This window comes from Dama dama, chromosome 27 (assembly GCF_033118175.1).
Source record: "Dama dama isolate Ldn47 chromosome 27, ASM3311817v1, whole genome shotgun sequence".
Classification (NCBI taxonomy): domain Eukaryota; kingdom Metazoa; phylum Chordata; class Mammalia; order Artiodactyla; family Cervidae; genus Dama; species Dama dama.
The window spans coordinates 60,520,802-60,545,655 of record NC_083707.1 but is presented as its reverse complement, the minus strand read 5'-3'; the positions used below and the strand labels follow the sequence as shown (position 1 = coordinate 60,545,655).

The window sequence follows — 24,854 nt, the reverse complement described above, 5'->3', positions numbered from 1 at the left end:
ACAAGAATCTAATAAATAGGCTTATTTTCAATTTTATATAATCTAGTGATAAGGTTTCAATTCTGACCCAACACGTGTTATTAACAATCGCCTTTCTGCTCAGAAAAACAACTGCAGGTTCTTTACCCTTCTTCACAGGTGTTACTTTTCACCATTTGGCTGCACCATGAAGGAACCGTCCCACTCCCTAAAAATACAGAGACTGGGAAGTTTCGATGCAGGAGTTCTGGAAACTCAAGACGCTGCCAGGTTAGCTATAAGGACTGCTGCAGACTAAGGCATGTGTGGCTGATGAGTCACGCCGGTATGCATCACACCATGAGTCTAAGCTGTTATCTTTAAAAACAGCTTTCCTCCTGTTGTATTAATGTCATTAGGGGATTCCAAGTGGAGGTCTTCCCTACAAAAGGGGCAGAGTTACAGCACAGTCTGATGGAAAGTTTACTTGGGATGTGAACACCAGCTCAATCACTTACAAGCTGAGTCACCCTAAACAAGGCATGTGGCCTTTCAGTTCCAATTTCCTCTTAGGAAATATCAACATTCTTCAAGGTTATGATACTCAAATAGTACACACACATTAAACTGTCACCCCGCTCAACATACAAATCTCTTTTCATTGCTTTTGAACACTTTTAAGTGCTCATTCAAAAATTTAGTTCTTAATGTCTCCCCAAGGTTTCAGACCTACCATTCCAATTAGTTCTAAAATCATCAATTATATCAAGAGATGACCCTTATGGACCGAAGCTTCCTTGTGCATTAGACAAAACTTCTTGGAACTCATAACGTGGAGGTAAACATGCAACAGGAAGACAAGGGGGGAAATGGAGAGATGGAAGAGAAACAGATGCAAAGTATGGAGCTCACCTAAATTTCCAGGTCTGAACACACTACCGAAGAATGGGGATTAAAATCCAACAGCTTCTGTTTATCCAGTTATGTTTACAAACCAACTAATTGGTCAGAAGTACAGTGATATCCAGTACAAGACAGAGGCTTGTAATCAGCATACAGGCTCCTCAGATTCACTGCTGCAGGGCCCCGAGAGAGCAATTACACCCAAACAGGACACAAAGTGGCCATCAAATACTCATGCAATTAAGTAAGAAAAACAAGATTGCATTTTGACATGACTGACATCATCCAACCCCAAAGGCACGTTTCCATAACCACACCTTCATCTTCTCACTCCCCAGTGCAGGCGGGGGGACGCAGACACCAGGTCCTGTGCTGGTCCATCACTGCCTCACTCACACACTCACTTCCTCCCTCTTTGCACACTTTCCTCCCTCACTTACACACTCACTTCCTCCCTCTTTCATCTTCCCCCTCCTTTACAACTGCTGCATCTCTTAACGGCAGGAGTGACAGCGACACTAAGCTAACACCACAGACCGGGAATCAGTCCCGAGTCTGACTCACGGTGCCGAGACCACGGCCTGCCACACAGGGCAGTCAAGGCTGTTTTTAAAGGCAACTTCTTTAACATAACTTTTGCAGAGACGTCGCCCCCGTCCTCAGCCCTGGCTGGCCACGAGCTGCCTGAGGCACGCTGAGCCGTGCAGACCTCACCCCTGGAGCGCGCGCGCAGACCTCACCTCAGCACGGGCTCCAGGTCGGGGTGCCGCCGCTCCTCCCTCTTCAGCGAGCCCTGATTCAGGGCTCGGAGGATGGTCTTGTCAAAAGTCTCCGAGGACAACTCCTTGGGAAGCTAGGAAAGAAAAACCGCACGGCCAGCGTCACGTCTCTCACTCACTGGCAAACAGGTCACAAACCAGGGGCATAAAAGGAAGGTAAGTGCATCCTGCTCAGAAATCACCCCAAAGCCGTTCCTCTTCTAAACCTTCCTGACACAGGGCCGCAGCCTGGAGCAGCCGCCGTGCTCAGCGGGGTGGTGGGGTCCCCAGGGGTGCCCCATGGCGGGAGGGGGTGCCCCCCCGCAGCGCTCACCCTGCTGCAGGTCACCAGGCGCCCCTCCCGCTGCTGGACACCCACAGCGAGGCGCTTCAGTTAAATGGAGCATTTCCCAGAGCTCCAATAGCATTCTGCAAAGTGCGACCTGTCTTGGTAGTTACCACTTCTGTGCCTCCTGTTTCACCCGTCAGACTGCCAAAGCTACACTCCCAGTGAAGAGCTGGGTGGGAACGACGGGGCAAAACCGTCTGTTTTACACAAACAGTCCCCACCTCTGGAGCCCCAGCTCAGCGTGCTAGAAGCTCTTCTTTAAAAACATTGAGGCCTGATGGATAACCATCTACAAAACTTCACGACAATTTAGTTTTTGTAACTCTTCTCACAAATTCGTTCATTCATGCAGTCAAGGCACAGTTCAAACTCCGACTGTGTCTGGCTGTGGAGCAGCACTGAGGAAGAGACCTACAGCTGGCCTCCGTGCAGCTGCCTTTCTGGGGAGGAGGAACAACATGGGTGCCAGACACTGCTGCCCGCGAGCAGCAGGGGAGGGGGCCAGGGCGTAGACCCCAGGGCCACTGAAACGGAAAAGGGACTGTAAGGGCCGACCTCACTCTTGCACATTTCAGCAAACTCTAAGCGCCTCCCATCAGCCTCCGCAAAAGTTAGAGTGTGTTAGGGAGCCCAGGTTGCAAAGGGGACCGTTTTTACTCTTACATTTTGCAGATGATTTTAAAAGGAAGGTAAACAGGGAAAAAAAAGACATATGGTAAACTTGAAAGGATATTTTATAATAGGAAATTCGTTCCTAGAAGTACACTATGTTGTCACTTATTTCATATAACTTGGTAAGGCACTGGTCTTACAGAAAAAACACTATATTCAAATGTTGGCTAAATAGGGCATCATTAATTACTGAGATTCTGAAGGATAAGTTATCTATTTGGGACTAATAATTTTATATATATATATATATATATATATACTTAAAAAAAATCTAACTTTTAGAGAAGTTCTATGACTAAAAAATGAAATCTATCAAGAAAAAGAACAGTCAAAGCTTAGGGAACCCAGAGGAGAGACCTTGCTGGGTGCTGGGCACACAGCCACCAACAACATACATCTCAGCAAAAAGCTAGGAATAATAAGGTTCCCTTTTTTTTTAATGTGGAAAGCCTTCAATTCCTTATATTAGCAATACAACCTAAGAACGTCCACACTTAGAGTAATGCGACACTCCCAGAGCCCTGCTCATGAAGGGCTGTAGCCCCTCTACACACATATAGCCCATGCTCATGAAGGCTGTAAGCCCCGCTACACACATACAGCCCATGCTCATGAAGGCTGTAGCCGCTCTACACACACACAGCCCAAGCTCATGAAGGGCTGTAGCCCCTCTACATACACACAGCCCATGCTCATGAAGGCTGTAAGCCCCGCTACACACATACAGCCCAAGCTCATGAAGGGCTGTAGCCCCTCTACACACACACAGCCCAAGCTCATGAAGGCTGTAGCCCCTCTACATACACACAGCCCATGCTCATGAAGGCTGTAAGCCCTGCTACACACACAGCCCATGCTCATGAAGGGCTGTAGCCCCTCTACACACACACAGCCCATGCTCATGAAGGCTGTAGCCCCTCTACACACACACACACACAGCCCATGCTCATGAAGGGCTGTAGCCCCCCCTCACGCAGCCTTAATGCTCCTGGTGTTTACTGTGATGCTGAAGGCTTTGGGTTCTGTGTTATTAAATCAAAATCATTTTCACAATAAAATCTGTATTTTTACCTTCAGTAGAAATTCCTGTAATTCTTGGTGGGTTTTTGTTACTGTTGTGACTGAAAGATCAGACCAATTTACCTGAATTAAAAAGAAAAAAAAAACAACAACAACACATACTATACAGTTATTTCTCAGGCAAGAACTGACTGGAAAAAAGCTATGTGTAAAACAGATCACGTTACTTAAACTTTATCAAGATCAACAAATTAGAAATATAAAGTTAATCTATTATCATCATTTCTTCAAAATTGTTAAAATTAACTGTATATTGACATGTTGCTTAAAAATTTTAGTAACTCCTTTCAAATTGCATGGTTTTCAAAACAAGCTGTCTTCTATAAATGTGACTACATTTTAGTAATTTTTCAGAATGGGAATGTCTTACATTCCTTTTGGAGAAGTTGTAGGACTCTAAAATGACACTTGGACAGTACAGATCTAAGCCCAAGAAAAAGAAAAATTTTATCTCCTGAAACTTATTAAACATACATTCTTAAGAGAAATACCAGGTTCACTGCCCCTCTTTGGTAGTACTGTATTGTACTTTTATGGGAATTTATAGTTTACGGAAAGATTTCATTATGTTTATCTTAATGCTTTAAAGTCCCATTAAGGTGGATGAGGCAGATATGACTACTTCCATTTGCAGATGGAGAAACTAAAACTCAAAAAGGCTAACTGACAGACTCTAACTCTAAGCAAGCAGAAGAGCCAGAACTAAAATCGATCACCCACCTACTTCTTGGATACTTTTAATTCAGTGGACTCAATGGTGGCCCACTAATAATTTCTACTTTACAATTATCTGAGCTGAGTATAAATACTTGAACTATGTAACACATTAGCCTTAGCAACTACTCATGCCACAATTAACCAAATACTTAACAATACACTCAAAATTTTACCCAGCAACCCTCAAACAAATATCCTTATAAACAGGGCACAACTTTTAAATGACTTCTAATTATTCAAATGGTCGTAGAGCAGCTACTTGTGTCAGACACTCTTCTTATGAAAGGATACGGAGGGGACAAGACAGCAAAGTCTCTGTGGGCTGAGATCAGAGCCCAGGGCAGGAGTCAGACCAGAGCCCATGAACAGAGAGAGTTCCGTCAGTGACCAGGGCTCCACAGACGCACTGGGCACGGAGCAGGGGCTGCGAGCTGCACATGAGATAGGTGCCAAGAGTGACCTGGGCGGGGGGGCCTCAATCTTGGACCTAAGTCTGTGGGCAGAGAGATGGTTCAGAGCCAGAGAACATGAAGGCCTTAAGGAAGGAACGAGCTAAGAGCTCCAGCAACGAAAGGAGAGCTGGACTAGCTCAGTGAAGAGCGCAGAATGGCTGGCGTCAAATGTTACAAAATGTAGATGAGATGTGGAGATGAGGACTTAAAATTTGAAAACTGAGGATACTTCTACAGAAGGCAGAAGCCAGTCCCAAAACCTATTCAACAAAACTAGGCAAGTCAGACACGGTGAGATGCAGAGGATGATGATTCCTGCTCTCTCGGAGATGACAGCCTTCTGTAAAGAAATACCATGTAACCCAAGCACAAGAACCTGGGAAAGGGATGATGGCGGTACACCCGGGATGAAGGAGAAGACCTTCTGCTGGAGGATCAGAAGTGACTTCATGAGGCAGGACCGCTGACGTCTGGCGGGCAGCTCCTCCAGAAGGAAGTGAGGGGCAGGCACACAGAGACGGCCTCCCCGCTGCAGCTCCAGCGCGGGTGGCCCAGCCTGAAGAGCAGGGCTGGGCGGTGCAGCTGGCAGGGAGGAGGCAGACATGGACGAGGGTCCACAGCACAGGCCACAGGCAAAGAGGAGCCGCGGGGACTGACAGCGCTGGGCTCTGCGCTCAGTCAGATCCTGTGGGGCCGACAGGAGGACAGCAGAGCAACTAGAGACCACCCCAGGCCACAAGGGCCCGGAAACAGCAGCCTCAGAGCAAGAGGAGGAGAGACGCCAAAGGAGAGACCGCCACAGAAGATGACGCCTGTCATCCTGACATTCAAAATACTGCTCACTCTTCACTTTCACTTTCTGAAGATGTTTTTAGGCCTTAAATCTAAGGCTCTTATTTCTTTTTAATAAAACTGTCAGAGTAATCTTCATGTGACACATTTTTAAAAACTGGGCACACCATGCAGCATATACTGAAGACAGCACATTCCCTTAATTCAGACAAACAGACGTGTACCGCTGTTCTCAAGTTAGCAAACCTGCCGTTTAGTTTTTCCAAAGATCGATTTTCATTCCTTCCAAAAGATCATTGAACACAGTGTGAGGTATCTTTTTTTGGGTGAGAGTAGCTTACTTTGAAGGTGTACTCCCAATATTTGTCAGCCCTTTTTCTCTGGACTCCTTTCAACATTATCTTCTCAATGTGTACAGCTGAAAGAAAGAAAACATGCTGACTTGTTCTACAGAGACTAGACACACATTTCAGTTATTCAACCTGACACAGCCACATGGTTAAGCTATTTATCTCCATCTTTACTACCAGCCTCAGTCATGGGATAAAACCAAAAACCCAGAAGCACAGCAATGTGCTGCTCCACCAAGTCATTTCTTTCTACATCTACAAGTATGCTGAGTGCCTAAAGTTGTTTCAAGCACTCTGCTAAGCACCAAAGATAAATAATAAGAGGTGCCTGCAGTGAAGATTGCTTGTCTAGAGGAATTTTCAAAACTGTTAATTCAAATTACCACAAATACAGTCTTTTGGTTATTTAGGCAGATTAGGTATAAACTAGAAAAAATTTTTAAATGGGGTGGGGAACTCTTCAAAAGTAATAGGAAAGTGATAAAGACGTCTTTCCAATTCAAAATTTAAAAACTGTTTCCCTCAAGTGTGACCCTTAATTATCATACAATGGTAACACAAACTTAACATTGTAATGAATTATGATGGTTCACTGTAGTAAAACATCTCACAATTTATTATACAATAGTGGTCATAAATTACACTGGTGGCTTAAGAACAATTACAGTGAACTGAACTAGATAAGATGATCAGCTCACTCATGAAGTAAGCCAAAGTGCAAATCTCAAAAGTCCTCATTTCATACATCCTTCAGTAGAAGTTACCACCTTAGCAAGTACATCTCTTTACAAAGTGAAAAGAGCCAGTCTACTAAGCATAATATAAGGACTTAAGGAAAAAAAAGTTTTGTTGCTCAGGGTATAAGTAGAAGAAATCGTAATGAAGATGATAAAGGTCACAGGGAAGAAGTTAGGAAAGTGACTCAACACAAGGTCACAGCTGGAGTCACAGGGGACAGGAGATGGGAAAGAAAAGGGAAGGACTCACTTTGCCTTAAAGGAAGAAGTTAAAGCAGGTGAAGTAGAATATACAAAGGAACAGAAGTGTGCAGGAAGAAGTAAGATTGCTATAGATCACAGAAGGTGGGCACTGAGAAAGCAGGAATCATAAGACTACAGAAATCTGCTGGTAAACAGACAACAGGAGACACCATTACCAGAATTTTGTGTTAACTTTCCAAATGTCTAGTGTTTGGTGGCCTGCTTCTGGGCCAGTTTCCCGTGGTGGATGAGAATGTTGAGGATGGAGACAAACCCACCACAGAAGCCGGGTGGGGTGAGAAGCCTGCAGTGGCTCAGAACTGCTGCACGTGTCCAAGGCCGGGGGGTGGGGTGGGGGGGCGCTGCTGTTTCCAAAAGCTGCTCTATTCAATTATGTGAAGGATGGTGCTATTAAATAAAAATGATCTGAACTAATCAATGTTCCGAAATATGAAGCAGCTCCACTTCTGAAAACAGGCTGAGAGAGGGGACCACAGGGCAGTGTGGGCACAGGAACGTGGCTATGGCTTTGCCTCGATTTCACTTCTACCTGCTGTGATCTATCAGAATCAAGATGAGGAAGGCAGAGGGCACGGGGTGAGGAATGGCTGATAATGGGAGGCCCTGCAACTCTCAAATTAAAGAACTGCAGAGCATGAACTGTGGACATTTGTTTAAAAGTTAAAGATATAGGAAAAACCATCTATAAGTACCACCTTACAGTTAGTTATTATCATTTTGATGTAGTCTTTTTATTTTATCTTAAAAAAAAAAAAAAACACCACAACGGATCTTCACTGTAAACCCAAACTCTGCTTCAGGTGACTGCAGGCTCACTGAGCCCAGCTGAAGCAGACCAGGCAGGATCCCAGATTATGGTTCAGGATTCAGTAATCCTGAACAGAAGCAGCAGTCATGTACATGTTTTCTAAACCTTAAAACATTCACACCTGTTTTTACTCTGTGAAGAAAAATGCATTACGTGAAAAGGATTATTATCGGAACTAAAAGCAAACAGAATGACACCAATTCAAAGCTGTTATAACTGGGTGTGATGCCCACCACATCTCTCACCCTTCCCAAACTGTCCCTCAGCAGGTTAACGGGCCCCAGACGTAAGGGAAGAGAACGCGGGCACCCGCTTCTCGTCAGGGGCCACATCCTCACTCCGCCACCCAGACGCCCTGAAAACTGCATCTCAGCAGGAAGCATGTGCCTGTGAGCCATCTCTTCTCTCTGACAGCGCACTTCAGTAAAATTAACTTTTCCGGTAGGCCTCAAGCACATTCTACAGCTAAAGCACTGTACTGATACTTTGGGGGGAGGTTAAAGTCTTTGCCCCCCAGAAGCATGTAGCCAGATTTAAGACAAGGGCCCACAAGGCGGAACCGATAAGCGTGGGCTGGGGCGGGCCAGGGGCTGCGGAGTCGGAGCCCAGACGCAGACTCAAGGAAGCCAGAGGACCAGCATCTGAGCCACACCCAGGACCCACAGAGCTCTGTACTCCACAAAGGGGCAGGGGGCGAGTTAGCCAGTGTCAGTAAGCACTCTGCAATCTTCTTGCGTACAGATGGTTTAAAGTTTAGGAAAAATACAACATACCTTCTCGCTGGGTTCTGTGAGGTGCCACAGTAAGTCCATCGTGAGGTATTGGGGCTTGTTCTATTAAACCGGCCTCGGGACTTGGCACATAATCACCATGAGACGAGTCATTCTAGAGAGAGGGGGGTCACAGGTTAGTCTGCATCTGAGACTAAGAACAATGAATGCCACAAAAATAAGCTAGATTAAAGTGATACTTTTAACAGCAGTAATTTCAACAGCAATTTTAGAGATAAAATAGGTGATTACACATTAAGAGCAGAAAGGCACAGTGCCAGACTTGGAAAAGAGATGGTAATATTTATCTTCATTTAACGGCAATAGTCTATAAATTATTTAGTTGTCCCAGTTTGGGGGGCACACAGAGCATACTACTATTCAGAATCGCCAATGATGTCAATCCCGTACCCAGTGAACCATGACCACATATAAAAGGATGGTACCCTTTATGGTAGTCCCCAGATGTAAGGGCATCTGTATTTTTTATGTTTTTACGCAATTTTTTATTCACTACTTGGTCTTAGTGATAGTCCAACAAGATGCTTTGTTAGGAAAAAAAATTTTTAAGGCTATCATCAGTCCACAAATCTAACCAAGAATGTGTGTGGACAATGAGTTTATTGTTAATACTAAACCATCTAATATCAACTAGGTGCTCTACCATTAGTGAACTAGACTAAGTTTTATCCCTAGAAATGCTACTTGGAGTCATGAAGAGCTTGCCAATCTTACACATGTCTCTCAGAATTCAAACACCGTCATGGATTGGGTTGGCCAGAAAGTTCAATTTTTCTGTTAAGATGTTATGGAAAAATATGAACGAACCTTTTGACCAACCCAATATATTGTTACTATAACCCACTGGGTAATTCAAAAATTAAAATAGCTTTATAACGGATCTATATCAGAATTCATGCCTTATCCTCCCCTTCATGTTCAGAATCTCAAAACACTATTCAGACCAAAATTATCTGTTACAGGAGCTAATTATAATATTACAAATCTGCAATAAATAATATACTTTAATTTTTTAATTATATAAAAAAATGAAGTAAACAGAAGACCTTAAACTTTCCGAGAATTCTAATTTAAAATATTCTGCTCTGTAGTCTGACCACGCCTCCCGGCCTGTCAGTGAGTGTGCGCCGTTGGTTGACGGCTCTATTCCTAGAATAGGGCATCATAACAGATCGCCTTGGGAGCTAAGCTTCAGCCTCATGGTGTGTTGTCTTCTAAAAACCCAAGGAAATAAAGACTGTCTACAGAGAAACACTTAAGAAGGAGAACATCAAAAAAAAAAAAAAAAAAGAAGGAGAACATCAACCTCTTAAGTCAGCACCCAACTTTTGAATGGCACTCACCAACTTTCAATATTATTGAAAAAAAAAAAACAAAAACGCAGACATAAGAATTCTTCTAACAATAACAGAATCATGTATTTCCTAACCCAAACCATATAATCATTTACTACAAAGTAATACAACCACATTGGCCTAAATCTGCTATAAATACTTCAAAAATCAATATAAATAAAGCACTGTAATCCTCTTAAATACTTGTGTTAATTGGAAGGTTAGCTGAACAGGTCAACCATTTCTTAAGAGTATATTCCATATTGTTCATGTGGCTCATAAATAAAAAATAACACCATTAAAAATAAATGAATGCAAAACTATATAAGAAAAAACAGTTTTCATTAGGGAAGAGCAAAGCACAACTACAATGAGATACCACTTCATACCCATCAGAAAGGCTACTATCCAAAAAACAGACAACAAGTAATGGTGAATACAGGGGGAAATTGGAGCCCTTGTGCCTTGCTGGTAGGAATGTATACAGTGCAGCTACCGTAAAAGTTACTAAAAAAAAAAGAGAAACAAACTCTTCGTATGATCCAGCAATTCCACTCCTGGCCATATACCCGGAAGAACTGAAAGCAGACACCCAAGCAGGTAATCAGTACTCCAGTGTTCACTGCAGCCGAAAGGTGGACTATTCAAAAGTCCATGGATGAACAAACAAAATAAGATATACGTACAACTGAGTATTACTCAGCCTTAGGAAGGCATAAAATTGACACATGGGTGAATCTTGAGGGCATTATGCTAAGTGAAATAAGCCAGGCACAAAAGGGCAGATTCTGATTCCACTTATATGCGGTACCCTAGAGTAGTCAAATGGCAACCCACTCCAGTGTTCTTGCCTGGAGAATCCCAGGGATGGCGGAGCCTGGTGGGCTGCCATCTATGCGGTCACACAGAGTCGGACATGACTGAAGTGACTTAGCAGCAGCAGCAGCAGAGTAGTCAAATTCGTGGAGACAGGACGGTGGTTCTAACCAGGGGCTTCAGAGAGTTGGGGATGGAGTAGTGGCTTAATGGATACAGTCTCAGTTTGGGATAAAAGAAACGTTCCAGAGTCAGATGGTGGTGGTGGTTGCACAACAATGTGAATGCCACTGAACCGTACACTCAAAAAACGTGAAAACAGCACATTTTGTTATATATAGTGGTAAAGAACCTGCCTACTGATGCAGGAGACTTAGGTTTGAACCCTGGGTGGGGAAGATCCCCTGGGGAGGTCATGGCAACCACTCCAGTATCCTTGCGCAGAGAATCCATGGACAGAGAAGCCTGGCAGACTACAGTCCAAAGGATTGCATAGAGTTGGACATGACTGAAGCGACTTAGGACTCATATATATTTCACCAGAATAAAAAAAATTAAGAATAGTTCTATCACATTGCCTCCATAAATTTTGTACTGAAACAGCTGTATGGAATCATTTTTAAAGTCTAAAGTTACTTTGAAGAACACAATTTGACAACTAAGTCAAAAGCCTCCTAGTTTAATAACGTAGGCAGAAAAATGGAATGTGAATTCCTATCCAAGGACCAAAGTTCATTGACTCATGAAATATCTACTAATTAAACTTTCTGCCCCTCCTCCCAACACTGAGTCCCAGCAAATATCACTACTATACAGTCATTTAGACTAGGTTTTAAAAACTAGAAAATTTTAAATTCTATTAATTTAACCAAAATTGAATCTCTTTCTCAGGGCTACAGAGACCCCAGCAGGAGCCGCTGTTGGTCCCCCGTCTCCTCGCCCAGGACTGGTGCGCTTCACTGTGTGCAGGCAGAGGCCATAAACCCTAAGAGCCACCGGTCTAACGGGATCCTGCAGGGGGGGACAGTGCCTGCGCTCTCTACTGAGTTCAGATTCCCACGCAAATGCAACGCAGATGACACGCAAGAATCAGCATTTTAGGAAAAGGGTCAGGACCAAGTGGAAAATGGGAGAATTTTTCTCTGCTGGGAAGATGACAGATTTTAAAAACCCTAAGCTGGCAAAAATATGTGCAGGAACAAAAACAGCCCTGCTGTGTGTGTGCCCTCTCCTTCCTAGTGAGGTAGCTCATCTGAGTTCAGAAAGCTGCTTCTGACCTGCGGCGTGCTCCTGGTTAACTCAAATCCACGTGTCATGTAACATATCTTGCTTATTCTAAAAGACTGCTCAGACTTCACTTTTACACATGCAGATCCATTACAATTACTAGAGATCTCTTAAATGTGAGGAAAGTCTGTGAAACAGTCAAGTTGACTGGGCAGTTCCAAGAAGACCCTTCTCTGAGAACACATCATTAGAGCAAAGATCACGCAGGTCTCAGGTTACTTTAACAAAGGTCTAACCTGATAGACTTTATTCCAGCACAACTACCAATGTTCTATACATTTTCTCTTGTCCTTTGATGCAGACTGCACATCTTAAAATACCAAGACATTCTAAGAAAAAAGGAAAAAAAAAAAAAGAGCAGAAATTTTTTTTATATTAAACTTACAAATGTCAAATTTTTACACTCATCAAATCAGACTGAGAATTTAAAATTAAAAAAAAAAAAAATACTGTCATCTCAGTATATGACAACAAAACCCTATGAAGTTTTTGTGGTAAAGATAGCCCAAAATACTGTGCCTACTCCTCCTGCTGAAACGTGAGTATAAGTCCCCAGCCCGTGGATCTGGACCGCCTTCACAGACAGGCCTAACCAGGAGGATGGGGTGGAGAGCTGTTCTGGAGTGGCTGAGATGGGTCGTAGAAGCCTTGCCGCTGGGCCTCTGGGAACACTTGCTCCGGGACCCCAGGCCTCCAGGAGCGGTGGTTCCCCAGAGACACACAGAGAGAGGCGAGGCAGGGGAAGCCGGCAGCCGCTACTGTGTGTCCCTACAGTCTGCAGCAGACACAAGTCGCTTTTGCTGTCAGCTCCCTGTCTGAATTCCTGGCCCACAGAATTATGAGACATGAAACTAAGAAAAAAATGGTTGTTGCTTTAAGTCACTAAGTTTGGAGGTAATCTGTTACAGTTCTACATGGTAAATTCTCTTTAAATAACCAGGGTTGTACCTCAAGTATATGCTATCATCTAAGCAAGATTCATAGAAAGTCTTTTTTTGAATGTCAGAAAATGATTCACTATTAGAAACACTACTGAGATGTCAAATTTCATCTATTTTGGTAGAAGAGGGAAGAAGCTGAGGCAAAGTTAAGAACTATTTACTGTCTGTCTCTTCAATTGAGAGGATGTGGGGGAAAGGCAGACATCTGTCTCATCTTTCCTCAGTGAAAACAGTGTAACCCAACCCAAAGGAGCGCCCTGAATCAACCTAGCGCATCTGATGAAGGGTAAGTTCTAGTGGAAGAGAAACGTGGACGCCAAATGTATTAAAGTTATGCCACAAATAACAAAACCGACCCAGCAGGGCAGAAAGGAGGGAGACCAGTGAGCCAGCAGCTCAGAAACAGTATGCCATGATTTCTGCTATGACCCTGGACTCACTTCCTATGTAACTCACTGTTTAACTAGAAACGTGTGAAAAAGATGACTCAGCAAGACAAGTGTGGCAGATTCACTATGTTAAAAGTGTGGGTAAACACGATCTAGCTGCTGAGAGTGGGGGAGGGGCTAAGCTACGCACTGACCTCGTGTCCACAGCCGGCCACCGCAGCCCACAGCCCAGACCCGACCCCCAGTTCTTCCCACTATGACCCGGGTGAGCTAAGGACGCCACTTGTGTGACCACAATAGGTGTGGCTGGAGGTGGGTGGTCGAATAGGATGGAGGGGGAAACTTGATTCACTGCAACTTTATGTGTGTTTGGGGGAACTCTGAATTTATTACAAAAAACAAACACCAAACATTAAAACTGTCGATGCCATTGTCTTTTTTAGAGAACTGAACTTGCAGTTCTTCAGGGAAGAACTAGCAGAAAGAACGCTGATGTGGAATCTGACCAGGGAGGCAGGGAGCGGAGAAGGAAAGAAGCAAGGCAGCAGTTTACCCAGAAACAGCCTGAGGTTTCCCTCATGAAGCACCCTGTGTGTTTCTGGGCACAGTGGTAAAGAATCCGCCTGCCAAGATAGGAGATGCAAGAGACACAAGTTTGACCCCTGGGTGGGGAAGACCCCCTGGAGGAGGAAATGGCAACCCACTCCCGTGTTCTTGCCTGGGAAATCCCATGGACAGAGGTGCCTGGAGGGCTACAGTCCGTGGGGTTGCAGAGTCGGACACAACCTAAGAGTCTGAACAACAAGGAGGTTGAATCCGGAACTGCTCCATCCCTGGGCTGGCAGCTCCCAGACATTTAGATCCCCACTTTGTCAGAACGTTTCTGGGTGAGTTGAGGAACACACATCCGTGAGCATGAGACCCAAAGGGTCGAGTAAGGCTGTGCCCCGCCTTCCAGCCCGTGTATGTCAACTGCCCCTTCCTTCACATCCCCTCCCCACAGGGGACACCAGCGGGTCTTGCTGGGAGGTGAGCCTGGGCTCAGGACCCCGACAGCCAACAGCACTGCAGGGACTCCTAACTGAACCACAGCCTTCATCCCCAGGGGAGAAGTGTTCTCCACCAAAACGCTCATAAAGCTGAGGAAGGATCCTTGACAGAAAGTGACAGAAAGCTCAATGATGATTAGTGTCAGGAAACACTGAATCAGGCCTTGTGTTTAACTCCACCAAGTACAAAAGGCACCTTCTCCAAACCACCCTCCCCCGCTCCGACCCATCAGCAGATGGCCTCTTCCCTGAGGACGTCTTCTCCAAACACGACAGCACTTTGGCTCACACACGACCACGGTGTTCCTCCCAGGACCACTGGACAACTTAATATCATTTGATACCCAAAACAAAAATCAATTATACCAAGGAAACATTATGTTTCTAACTATCCCAATTTAAACATTCCTAACAAGAAACATAAAAGCTCCATACATCTTAGGTTATAAAATTGTTCACCTGAGTGACCAAAAGTTCTTAACTTTCAGATCATAAGCAAGATCACGTGTGTGCTCTGTCATGTCTGACTCTGTGACTCCACTGACTGCAGCCTGCCAGGCTCCTCTGTGCATGGGATTCTCCAGGCAAGAACACTGGAGTGGGCTGCCATGCCCGACCAGGGATGGAACCTGTCTCCCGTGTCTCCGGCACAGACAGGCGGATTCCTGACCAGAGTACCACCCGGGAAGCCCCATAAGCAAAGTGCCACACTTCAGTTTCCCATCAGGCTCCCCACCCGAAAGCGAACCACAGACTGGAGAGCAACGCCAGACAGCAATAACTACAACAACCCAAAGAAGACGACAACCTGTCATTTGTGACTTTTCTCATCCTATCAAAACATCACCCATAGGTTTGCACCAACGTGCACCACCCCAACACACAAAAGCTTATTAGTTAACTTAAGGAGTAAAGTACGCATGGCCTGATTTTGAAAGAATAATTAATAAGCACAACTATTCAGCATTCACTCATTGAAAGCTTCAGTTCAAATCTATACTGTTCCATGCTATCTAAACAAACAATTCCTTGTATTATTTCCAAAACAACTGTGCCTATCTATACTGTGCACATATACTGCATGGCTGCAAATAACAAAGTAACTGATAATTTATCAAACAAAGGAAAAAAATCACCGCCTGACGCACTCTGTCTTACAGTAATCAGTCATAATGGTATTTTTCAGAGCACTATTTGCAATATTCTAAGGATAGGAAATTTTGGCTAAGCACTTATGATATATGCAATGCTGACCAAAAAAAAAAACGAAATGTGATACATGAGCCTCTGTGCAACTTGTAAGATTGACCTTCCCTCCTGGATCTTAAGTTAAAAATAATTCAAAGTAAATTTTTTTTTTAAAAACACAGAAAAAAAAAAAAATCACAGGATAAGTACCAAAATTGTAACAGAGAATATACAGGCTACTGGAAGGCAGAGGCAGCAAAGACTTACAAGATTACCACAGGGACAATTCCAAACACCACCACGCAAGAGGTGACAGCATGAGTCAGCCTTGAACAAAACCACAGTGAGCAGGAGAAGCGGGAGATGGTGTGTGAGTCCCTAAGACCTACTGGAGACCAGGCTCCACGGGTCACGTGGTGTGATGAAACACTGCTTTAGGAAGATGGGTCTGGCAGTGGTATCCAGCAGGTAAGAGGTGGGGAGGCTGAAAGGGAAGCGGAGATCAAGTCCTCAAAGAGAATGCTGTCAACAAGAATGAGAAAAGGGTAGATTCAGCTTACGAAGGAAAGGGATTAAGGTTACCAAGCCAATCAGAGTGACCAGAAATGTAATGGAATCACTGAGAAAACTGGATGAGTTTGGAAAATGTCTGTTTTTTTTTTTTGTTTTTTTTTTAACAAATCAGTGATGCATTCTTATCACACATTCTTATCACAACCAGAAGACATACAAACTCTCACCTGCTCTCACTGCAAACCAGTTTCTTTCATCTGACCTTCAAGACCCTATGCAACCCAACCCCTGTTTTCTCTTCAAGCTTCTGTATTTCTGTTCATCCACTACAACCAAACTTCACAATCCACCCCTGGAACCACCCACAGACGAGCTGACCCATCTCACGTGTGTTTATCATCTGTTTCCATGTACGTTGCCATGTTCACCTTCAGAGCAGTTCTTTGCAATAAACGGTGAGGGGATCCCTCTTCTATTCAGAGCAGTCTGAAACTTGGAAAGACCAAACAACTTGCCAAAGTGATCTCAAATTATTTCTTGAGCATTAAACATGCCTAATGAACTGAGACATTTCAAAGGGCATTAAACAAAGTGTTCTCTGGAGCACAGGAAGAACACAACGAGGACTGCTGAGCGCCCAGCAGCTGTAGCACCTGAAACAAACACCCGACGAGGCACTGCCCTTCTGGAGTGACCTTTCACCAGCCCGGACGAAGGCAGCCTGTGCAACAGAGCACTCTCTGTGAGGGACAGGAGCCCTGTGACGGCATGGTCCTCCACTATGGGAGGGAGAGTTGATAAAAGCGAAGCTCAGTCTGCTTTGAGGGTAGTGCAGGCTTTATTTGCTTTTCTTTAAAAAAAAAAAGAAAAAATTATGCTATTACTCAGGAAGATCAAAAACATTAGGTTTAAAAATCAGCCAATGTATAGGTTCTTTAAAAAAGTATAAAAAAGTTAAATTATTTATGGATTCCAGTCTGTACTCTGAAATAAATGAAAAAATTATACAACTTAACAGAACTGCAAAATATCTTCGAAGAGTTAACCGCTCAGTCCTGTCGGACTCTTCACAACCCTATGGACTGTAGCCCACCAGGCTCCTCTGTTCACAGAATTCTCCGGGAAAGAATAATGGAGTGGGTAGCCATTCCCTTCTCTAAGGCATCTTCCTGACTCAGGGATGGAGGCCAAGTCTCCTGCATTGCAGGAGGATTCTTTACTGTCTGAGCCCTTTACATTACCCTAACTAAATGTGAAAAAAATTTAAGTAGATTACATTTCCAAGGGAGTTCATGATAACCCAAATTTTAATGATCTGTGACCCAGAGAAATGCTTCCTTTGGGCTTATCTGTAGCTTATCAGATCTTAACAACGTAAGAACTAACAAAACTGTCTGAAATGTGTCTTACACACCAGCTTAATTAATTACCTTCCTGGAACACCAATTTAGAGATGTGGTAATAGAGCATATTTTCTATATTACTATAGTGTATAGTATTTTCTATACTATACCATATAGACTTTTTATTAAGAAAAAAAAAAAAAAAAACTTATTCCTGAAAACAATTTCTGTATCAGTCTGAATGGCTGCATCTTAGTGGAAAAGAAAAGGCATTGAGTATTATTCTCATAGAATTTGTGCTCAAGACAATTTGAATCATTTTGTCTCCCTAATGCAAACACCATAACCTTAAACAGAAGTTGTTGTTTCCATTTCACAGATAAGACTGAGGCTCAGGGATTTAAGTGGCCTGGTTAATATCACAAGGGAAGCGGTACAGCTGGAACGTAAGCCTCCGGTCCAGTGCTCTACTAAACATGGCTCTCACTCTTCAAGGCCTTTCACAGCCTTTACAACTGCAGATGGTGATTGCAGTCATGAAATTAAAAGATGCTTGCTCCTTGTGAGAAAAGCTATGACTAACCTAGACAACATATTAAGAAGCAGAAACATTACTTTGCCAACAAAGTCTAGTCAAAGTGATGGTTTTTCCAGTGGTCATGTATGGATGTGAGAATTGGACCATAAAGAAAACTGAGTGACAAAGAATTGATGCTTTTGAACTGTGGTGTTGGAGAAGACTCTTGAGAGTCCCTTGGACAGCAAGGAGATCCAACCAGTTCATCCTAAAGGAAATTAGTCCTGAATATTCATTGGAAGGACTGATGCTGAAGCTGAAACTCTAATACTTTGGCCACCTGATGCAAAGAACCGACTCACTGGAAAAGACCTCGATGCTGGGAAAGATTGAAGGCAGGAAGAGAAGAGGACGACAGAGGATGAGATGGTTGGACAGCATCACCAAATTGATGGACGTGAGTTTGAGCAAGCTCTGGAAGTTGGTGATGGACAGGGAAGCCTAGTGTGCTGCTGTCCATGGGGTCGCCCAAGAGTTGGACACGACTGAGTGACTGAAGTGAACACCACAATTCCTGCCCCATCCCACAAAAAAAAATCCCCACAAAAGATATATTTTAAAAAATATATGTAAAAAAAAAAATATGTATATTACATTAGCTAATTTGGAGAGAAGTTAATGGTATATTAACTTACAGTATGAGTGAAAGTTTCCCGATTCTCCTTGCCTCAGAAAACCACTGCAGAGAAAAATTAAGTAACTGGGGGAGGATACCCAATAGCTGCCATTTGCTATGAAAATAATTACTGCTTAACTGAGATCTTCTAAAAGCCTCTCCCAGAAGGCATTTATTAACTGAACTGTTTTGATTCCTCGATGCAGCCAAACCAACCTAAAATTTCCTGTAAAAGTCACGACTAGCTCTACTCCCTGCTCTCAGTTTGTAGGTGCCACAGTCAGGTCTCTTCAGCACCTTCCCAAGAAGGTTTAACTTTCATTAATAACTGCTAACACTTATTGAAAATCATGTACATCATTCTACAAGTACTCATTCATTTAACCCTTGCAATCTAACGTAAGTACTATTATTATCCCTCCGATAAGAGTGAAAAAAGCCTTCTCAGACAGTGCCCACTGCTCCAGGGACCCGAGTCACTGTAAAAGCTCCCAGCAGTGGACAACAAATTAAATAAAGGTTTTATTACTGTAAGCAGTGGGGTTGTTCTTTTCAAATGTCATTTTTGGAAGGCATCTTTTTAGGGCCTAATACAGCAACAACTGACATCTGGACACTAACCTCCCCAGTCTCATTTCAGTTCAAGGCTCTCACTAGGATTGATTGCCAGACACATCCATGTCATCCAGGATAGGAGCACTTATGCTAAAACTCTTCCCAAAAGAGTTTTCTTTTTTAGGTCCTAACACTATCAATATGTTATCTGTATTATTAAAATTAGTTGAGGTACTTGTTTTGTCAAGTACAATGTATCTAATTAGCCTATACTATGAAAAAGTATAACAATTTTGCCAAGTATAACAAGTATAACAAAGTATACTTGTTATATATAAAAAAGCATATATATAAAAGTATAACAAAAAAACAATTTTGCCAAGTTTTCCTTTTAAGTATCTTCAATGATTTTTTTTTTTTAAGTAAAGGACACATGGTCACTTTTTTTTTTTGGTGTGTGAGCTTAAATAACACTAAATGCTATCTGCTATACTACTACTAACATAAATGTTCAGTTTCTATCTTTAATTCAAACATTAGCACTATTTGCCAAACAACTAACTTTTGAGGATACTGAAAACAATCTCCAGAGAAACATGGCCATACCAACAACATTAAGCACTAACGACTATTACCATAGTAATTTTAACTCTTTTCATCTTTGTGTCACTAACTGGGGACTAAACCTCCAGAACTAGAGGATCCATTTTCATAAACAGAGGGTCTGTAATAAGTATGCAGAGATAGGAATCTTGCCTGTCTTTCATCTTTTCAATGAAACAGTAACAAGACTAGTACCTTTTAAAAATACTTGATCACGGACTTCCCTGGCAGGATCTGACTGCCAATGCAGGGGACATGGGTTCCACCCGTGGTCCGGGAAGATCCCACGGGCAGGGAGCAACTAAGCCGGTGTGCCACAACCGCTGAGCCCTTAAGCCCAGAGCGCGCGCTCTGCCACAAGAGAGCCACCGCAATGAGAAGCCCACGCACCGCAACTCGGGCGGCCCCTGCTCGCTGCGACTACAGAAAGCCTGCGCAGCAACGAAAACCCAGCACAGACAAAAAACCAAACACTTGATCATTAAGTACCTAATTTAAAAACATTCTTTTTTGTTGCTATTGCTAACATACCATTTATACCTTGTGTTCCTAATAATAAATATTGGGCCCATTTTAATACCAGTTTTTTTCAGCTTGCTATACATGCAGTACCTCATTTCATTAACACCTGACCTGCATCAATCACACAAATTTCCTAGAACATCGTTAGTAATTTTCACTACTGCAAACTGGGCCAGTTGTTGAATTTTATGCCAGTGGCTGGCAATTCATTGCAGCTGTGACGAACATGAACTTAACCCACAAGTCTCTTAAAAGCAAGGCCAACATTTTGAACATGAACTTCACCCACAAGTCTTCTAAAAGCAAGGCCAACATTTAAGTTGTAATCCTATGTAACATTTACTCTGAAAACATCCAAATCATGTAGGAAAACTCTAGAAATGTTTCTTTTAAAAATAAAAATATGCTTGTTAAATCTCCATTTTTCTAAAATGATCTACACTCTACTAGTGTTTGTGGACTTGTCACTTTTACTGACATCGTAACCACCTTATGCCACTAAACAGTTGCTGAGCCTGGGTCAGCTTTAAAGCATACGACTAGAATTAAAATTCGCACTGAAATACAAGTTCTACCAGTAAATATCATTAGTTTTAAAAATTTAACAAGAAACTGCAGCATATTATGAATTGGATACAAATCCTGGAAGAGCCAGGAACACTATTCTGGGCTAGTATGCTCTTACTCTAAGAGAAAAAAGAAAATTAGTTCTACTTCATCCATTTATTGACAGTATGGATGACATTTTAGACAGTAGAAAAATAGAATTATTCCTGGGCAATTAAAAAGTTACAAGGATAGGCCTAAAAGGTTACTTCCGGACAAAAGGCGGCTGCCACGAAACCCGCCTCCGCCTGTCCCAGAGCAAACCCTCCCCAGGGCTCTTGGCCGACCCGGTCCCCACCTCGCCCAGCCAACGCCAAAGAGAAACACCGTGCCCCCGCAAGGCGGCGCAGCGCACCTCCGGGGGCGGGGCCAGCGCCGGTCACGTGGGCGGCGCGCGGCCGCCATCTTGCAGGGCGGGGGCGGGGCGGGGCCCCGCGGACACCCCCCTCCCCTCCCCGCCGTCCGCCGATCCTCGGCTGCGCGTGCGCGCGCTGCTCTCGGTCGCGAGCCCCGGCGCCTCCTTGCGGACTCCGGGGTAGGCCCTCCCTCCTCAGGCAACCGCGGCCAAGACCGCGAGCGGAAGGGCTGAAGTGCAGAGACCCCCTCGAGCCGCCTCTCGGGGCGGCCTAGCAGCAGAACACCCGCGGGCACGTCCTCAGGGCCAGAGGCGGCCACGGCTGAGGGGCTCGGAGTCGCGCTGACAAGTGCGGGGCAGCAACAGCCAAGTAAGACGGGGTGATCTGTCACAGCAACCCTCAACCACGGGAGAGGAAACGCTCGCCAGGCCACCGACGTCCACAAATGGCGTTCAGTGTCACCTGAAGGCGTGTGCCCTGTGATCTACCCCGCTCCCGCGGACAGCCACGACACAGGCACCGTCTGAGAAGTAACGATGCGCTCCAACTCGTGGCAGCATGCCCAGCCTCACTGTCCACTCTTCCCGGCACTCACTGAAAGGCCACACGCCGCGGTCGACATAAAAATTTCACTGCTGCGCTCTGAACGCATCTCTGTCCTTGTCTCGTCCCCTTACAACACTCGCATTATAAGCAAAATTTAAAGGGAGAAAAAACATTGCAGTTAAAACCAGAAGTCGGTTACCCTTGGTGGAATAAGAATGCAATAATATAAACTGCTCCACTATGAGACATTTTCCTTATATCTACACGCTAAAGTTATCTTTACAATATATACAGGAATTTTGGGGGTAAGATATGTAAGTACTGCTTCAAAGTTCAGGCTTGCTTCTTTAAACTTAATAATGGGCACATAGGATTTTTTTTGGAATTAGTAAGTAGGCTGAAGAGTGCAGTATACACAGTTGTATGAGACACTGGAATATTTCATGCTCGCCAAAATTCTGGATACTAGCATTAATACGTCCCAGTTTGATAAAGTATGTCCTAAAGTGGGTTAGTCACTTCACTGACGCCTCCTTTTTAAAAGGAGGGGCTCAGCCTAGATTATCACTAAATCCTTTCCAGCTCCTAGGTTCCTTTGATTCTATGGGTATTGAGTCCACACCGCCATTGGCGAGATATAATACCCAGTTTTAGTCTGAATGACAGCAGATATATAAGCTGAAAGAACTTTCAAGTAAGGAGTGAAAAATATCTCGCTTTCCAATATATCATCCTGGAGATCTCCTAAAGCTGAAAAACATGGCATCCAAATAAATGCTTTTTAAATAATCGTGAACCACGAAAATAAACTTATTGTACAGTCTTTAAATAAAAGCAACTTGCTCCACTAAACTGTCACACTCAAGGGCTTTATATTGGGCCCAGATTATTAAATTGCTTTCGTGGCTTTATAAAATTTTCCTTCATGTTTGTGACAAGGGACTTGCCTTTAATCTCATCTACTACATTTTGGCGTTCAGTAACTTTTTAGAAACCATTTATGCCTTCAGTAAAGGCCCCACAAACATCGCCGGACCCAAACGTGTAGACACGACTCAAACCCGTTAGAAGCCGGACTGGCCGGGGGCAAAGGGCACCAGAACCGCCCGAGGGGACGTTTCCCTACCCAGACAACCTGCCCGACGACCTAACTGATTTGAGTCATTTCGCACCTCTGACTTTTTTTCTGAGAACATCAAGTTCTCTGAGCAGGAGCCAAAAGAACCAACGACCCGCTTTACCTCAGGCCACCGCGGAGCGCGCCGGGAGCGCGTCTGGGGCCGCCTCCCCCGGGGGGCGAGCTGGGCCTCGGGATGCGCGGGCGGAGCGCCAGGCGGCGGGGCGGCGGCCGGCCCGGGCTCCGCAGCCCCGACGGAGGTGTCGGGGCCGAAAGGTCCCGAGAGCCCGCGTCCGAGGGCCGGGCTGAGCTCCGGGCTTCCGGGGCAACCGCAGCGGGACGAGACTTCCAGAGCATTCTGTTATGGCGGGTGTTCGTGTGTGTGTGTGTGTGTGTGTGTGTGTGTGTGTGTGTGTGTGGAGTGGGACTGAGTTCGTGTGTGTGTGTGTGTGTGTGTGGAGTGGGACTGAGTTCGTGTGTGTGTGTGTGTGTGTGTGTGTGTGGAGTGGGACTGAGTTCGTGTGTGTGTGTGTGTGTGTGTGTGTGTGTGTGGAGTGGGACTGAGCGGCCCGGCCGAACGCACATCAGTCCCGGGACCGGGGTCGGGGTCGGCCCGGCCGGGGGTCGTCGGGGAGCGGAGGCCGCGGGGACCGCTGCGCGCGCGCGGAGAGGCCGGCGCGCCTTACCTGGGCCCGGGCGCCAGCCAAGTGGCCCGGCGCCGCCTCTACGTCCTCGGGGCCCCCGCGGAGCGCGGCGCGGAGCCTCTCCAGGTGCTCCCTCAGGGTGACGCGCTGGTGGAAGGAGAAGGCCGGGTGCAGCGAGGCCATGGTAAAGAGCAGCAGCAGTTCCTCCTGGGCCCTGAGCCCCAGCCCGCCGCCCGGCCGGGGCGCGGCGCCGCCGCCTTCCGGGCCGGAGCCGTCCTTCTCGGCGTCGTCCTCCTCGCCGCCGCCGTCCTCCTCGCCGCGCTCGTCCTCCGCGCCGCCCCGCGAGCCCTCGCCCCGGGCTGCGCGCAGGCTCCGGAGCACCGCGTCCACCTGGGGCAGGAGGCGGTGCAGGCGGCCGGCGGCCTCGCGGTTCTCCGAGCCCAGCAGCGCCAGGTAGACGATGAGGCGCGAGCGCACGGCGGGCTCTCGGAAGTCGGCCAGCGGGCCCGGGTCCGAGAGGCCGTTGGCCTTGGCCTCCGAGTCGCGCAGGTAGTGGTAGTCCTTGCGCGCCAGGTCCTCTAGGCACGAGCCGAGGAAGCGCAGCTCCAGCGGGTTGCACAGGTCCAGCAGCCCGCACATGAACTCTAGGCGCTGCGCCGAGCCCAGCACCATCCCGAACCACTCGTACACCCGCTCCTGCTCGCGCAGCGCCGCCGCCGCGGGCCCCGCGCCGCCGCCCGGCATGCCCGCCCCCGCCGCCGCCCCGCCAGCAACAGGCGGCCCGAGCCCCCGGGACGGCGGCGGCGGCGGCGGGGGTCCCCGCGGCGCGCCCGAAGGCGGCGGCAGCGGCGGCGGGGGGCGGCAGTCGCGGCGGCGGCGCGGAGGCGCCTTCGCGCCCGGCCGCGCGTCTGCCTCAGGCTCCTCAGCCTCGGGCGGCGGCTCCGCGGAGTGCGTCGGCTTCAGCGGCAGCTTCATCCTCAGCATCCTCGGCTACGGCGGCGCGGACATGCGAGCGGGGGCGGGAGGGCGGGGCCGGGGGCGGGGCGGGGGCCGCGGCGGCGGCGGGCGGCCGTCAGGAGCAGGGCCCCTCCATGCCGCCGGGGCCGGGCCGGGCCGGGGGCGGGTCTCGGCCGGCGCGGGGGGCCGCGGGCGGCGTCTTCCCGGGCCGGGGGCGGGGCGTGCCCGCGGCGGCTCCTCCCCCCGGGCTCTGCACCGCCTCTG

The 24,854-nt window shown here is 46.2% G+C and overlaps 1 protein-coding gene across 1 annotated transcript in view; it reads right to left on the bottom strand.

Annotated features, from left to right (window-relative positions):
• ZCCHC2 (zinc finger CCHC-type containing 2) overlaps window positions 1–24,617 on the bottom strand; it is a 45,278-nt gene extending 20,661 nt beyond the window's left edge. The window contains exons 1-5 of the mRNA XM_061130923.1: window positions 23,676–24,617; window positions 8,614–8,725; window positions 6,023–6,099; window positions 3,712–3,783; window positions 1,602–1,714 (exon numbers count right to left, since the gene is read on the bottom strand). Of these exons, the coding sequence (XP_060986906.1) occupies window positions 1,602–1,714; window positions 3,712–3,783; window positions 6,023–6,099; window positions 8,614–8,725; window positions 23,676–24,617 (1,316 nt within the window). The remainder of the gene's footprint in view (window positions 1–1,601; window positions 1,715–3,711; window positions 3,784–6,022; window positions 6,100–8,613; window positions 8,726–23,675) is intronic.
• Window positions 24,618–24,854: the final 237 nt, after the last annotated feature.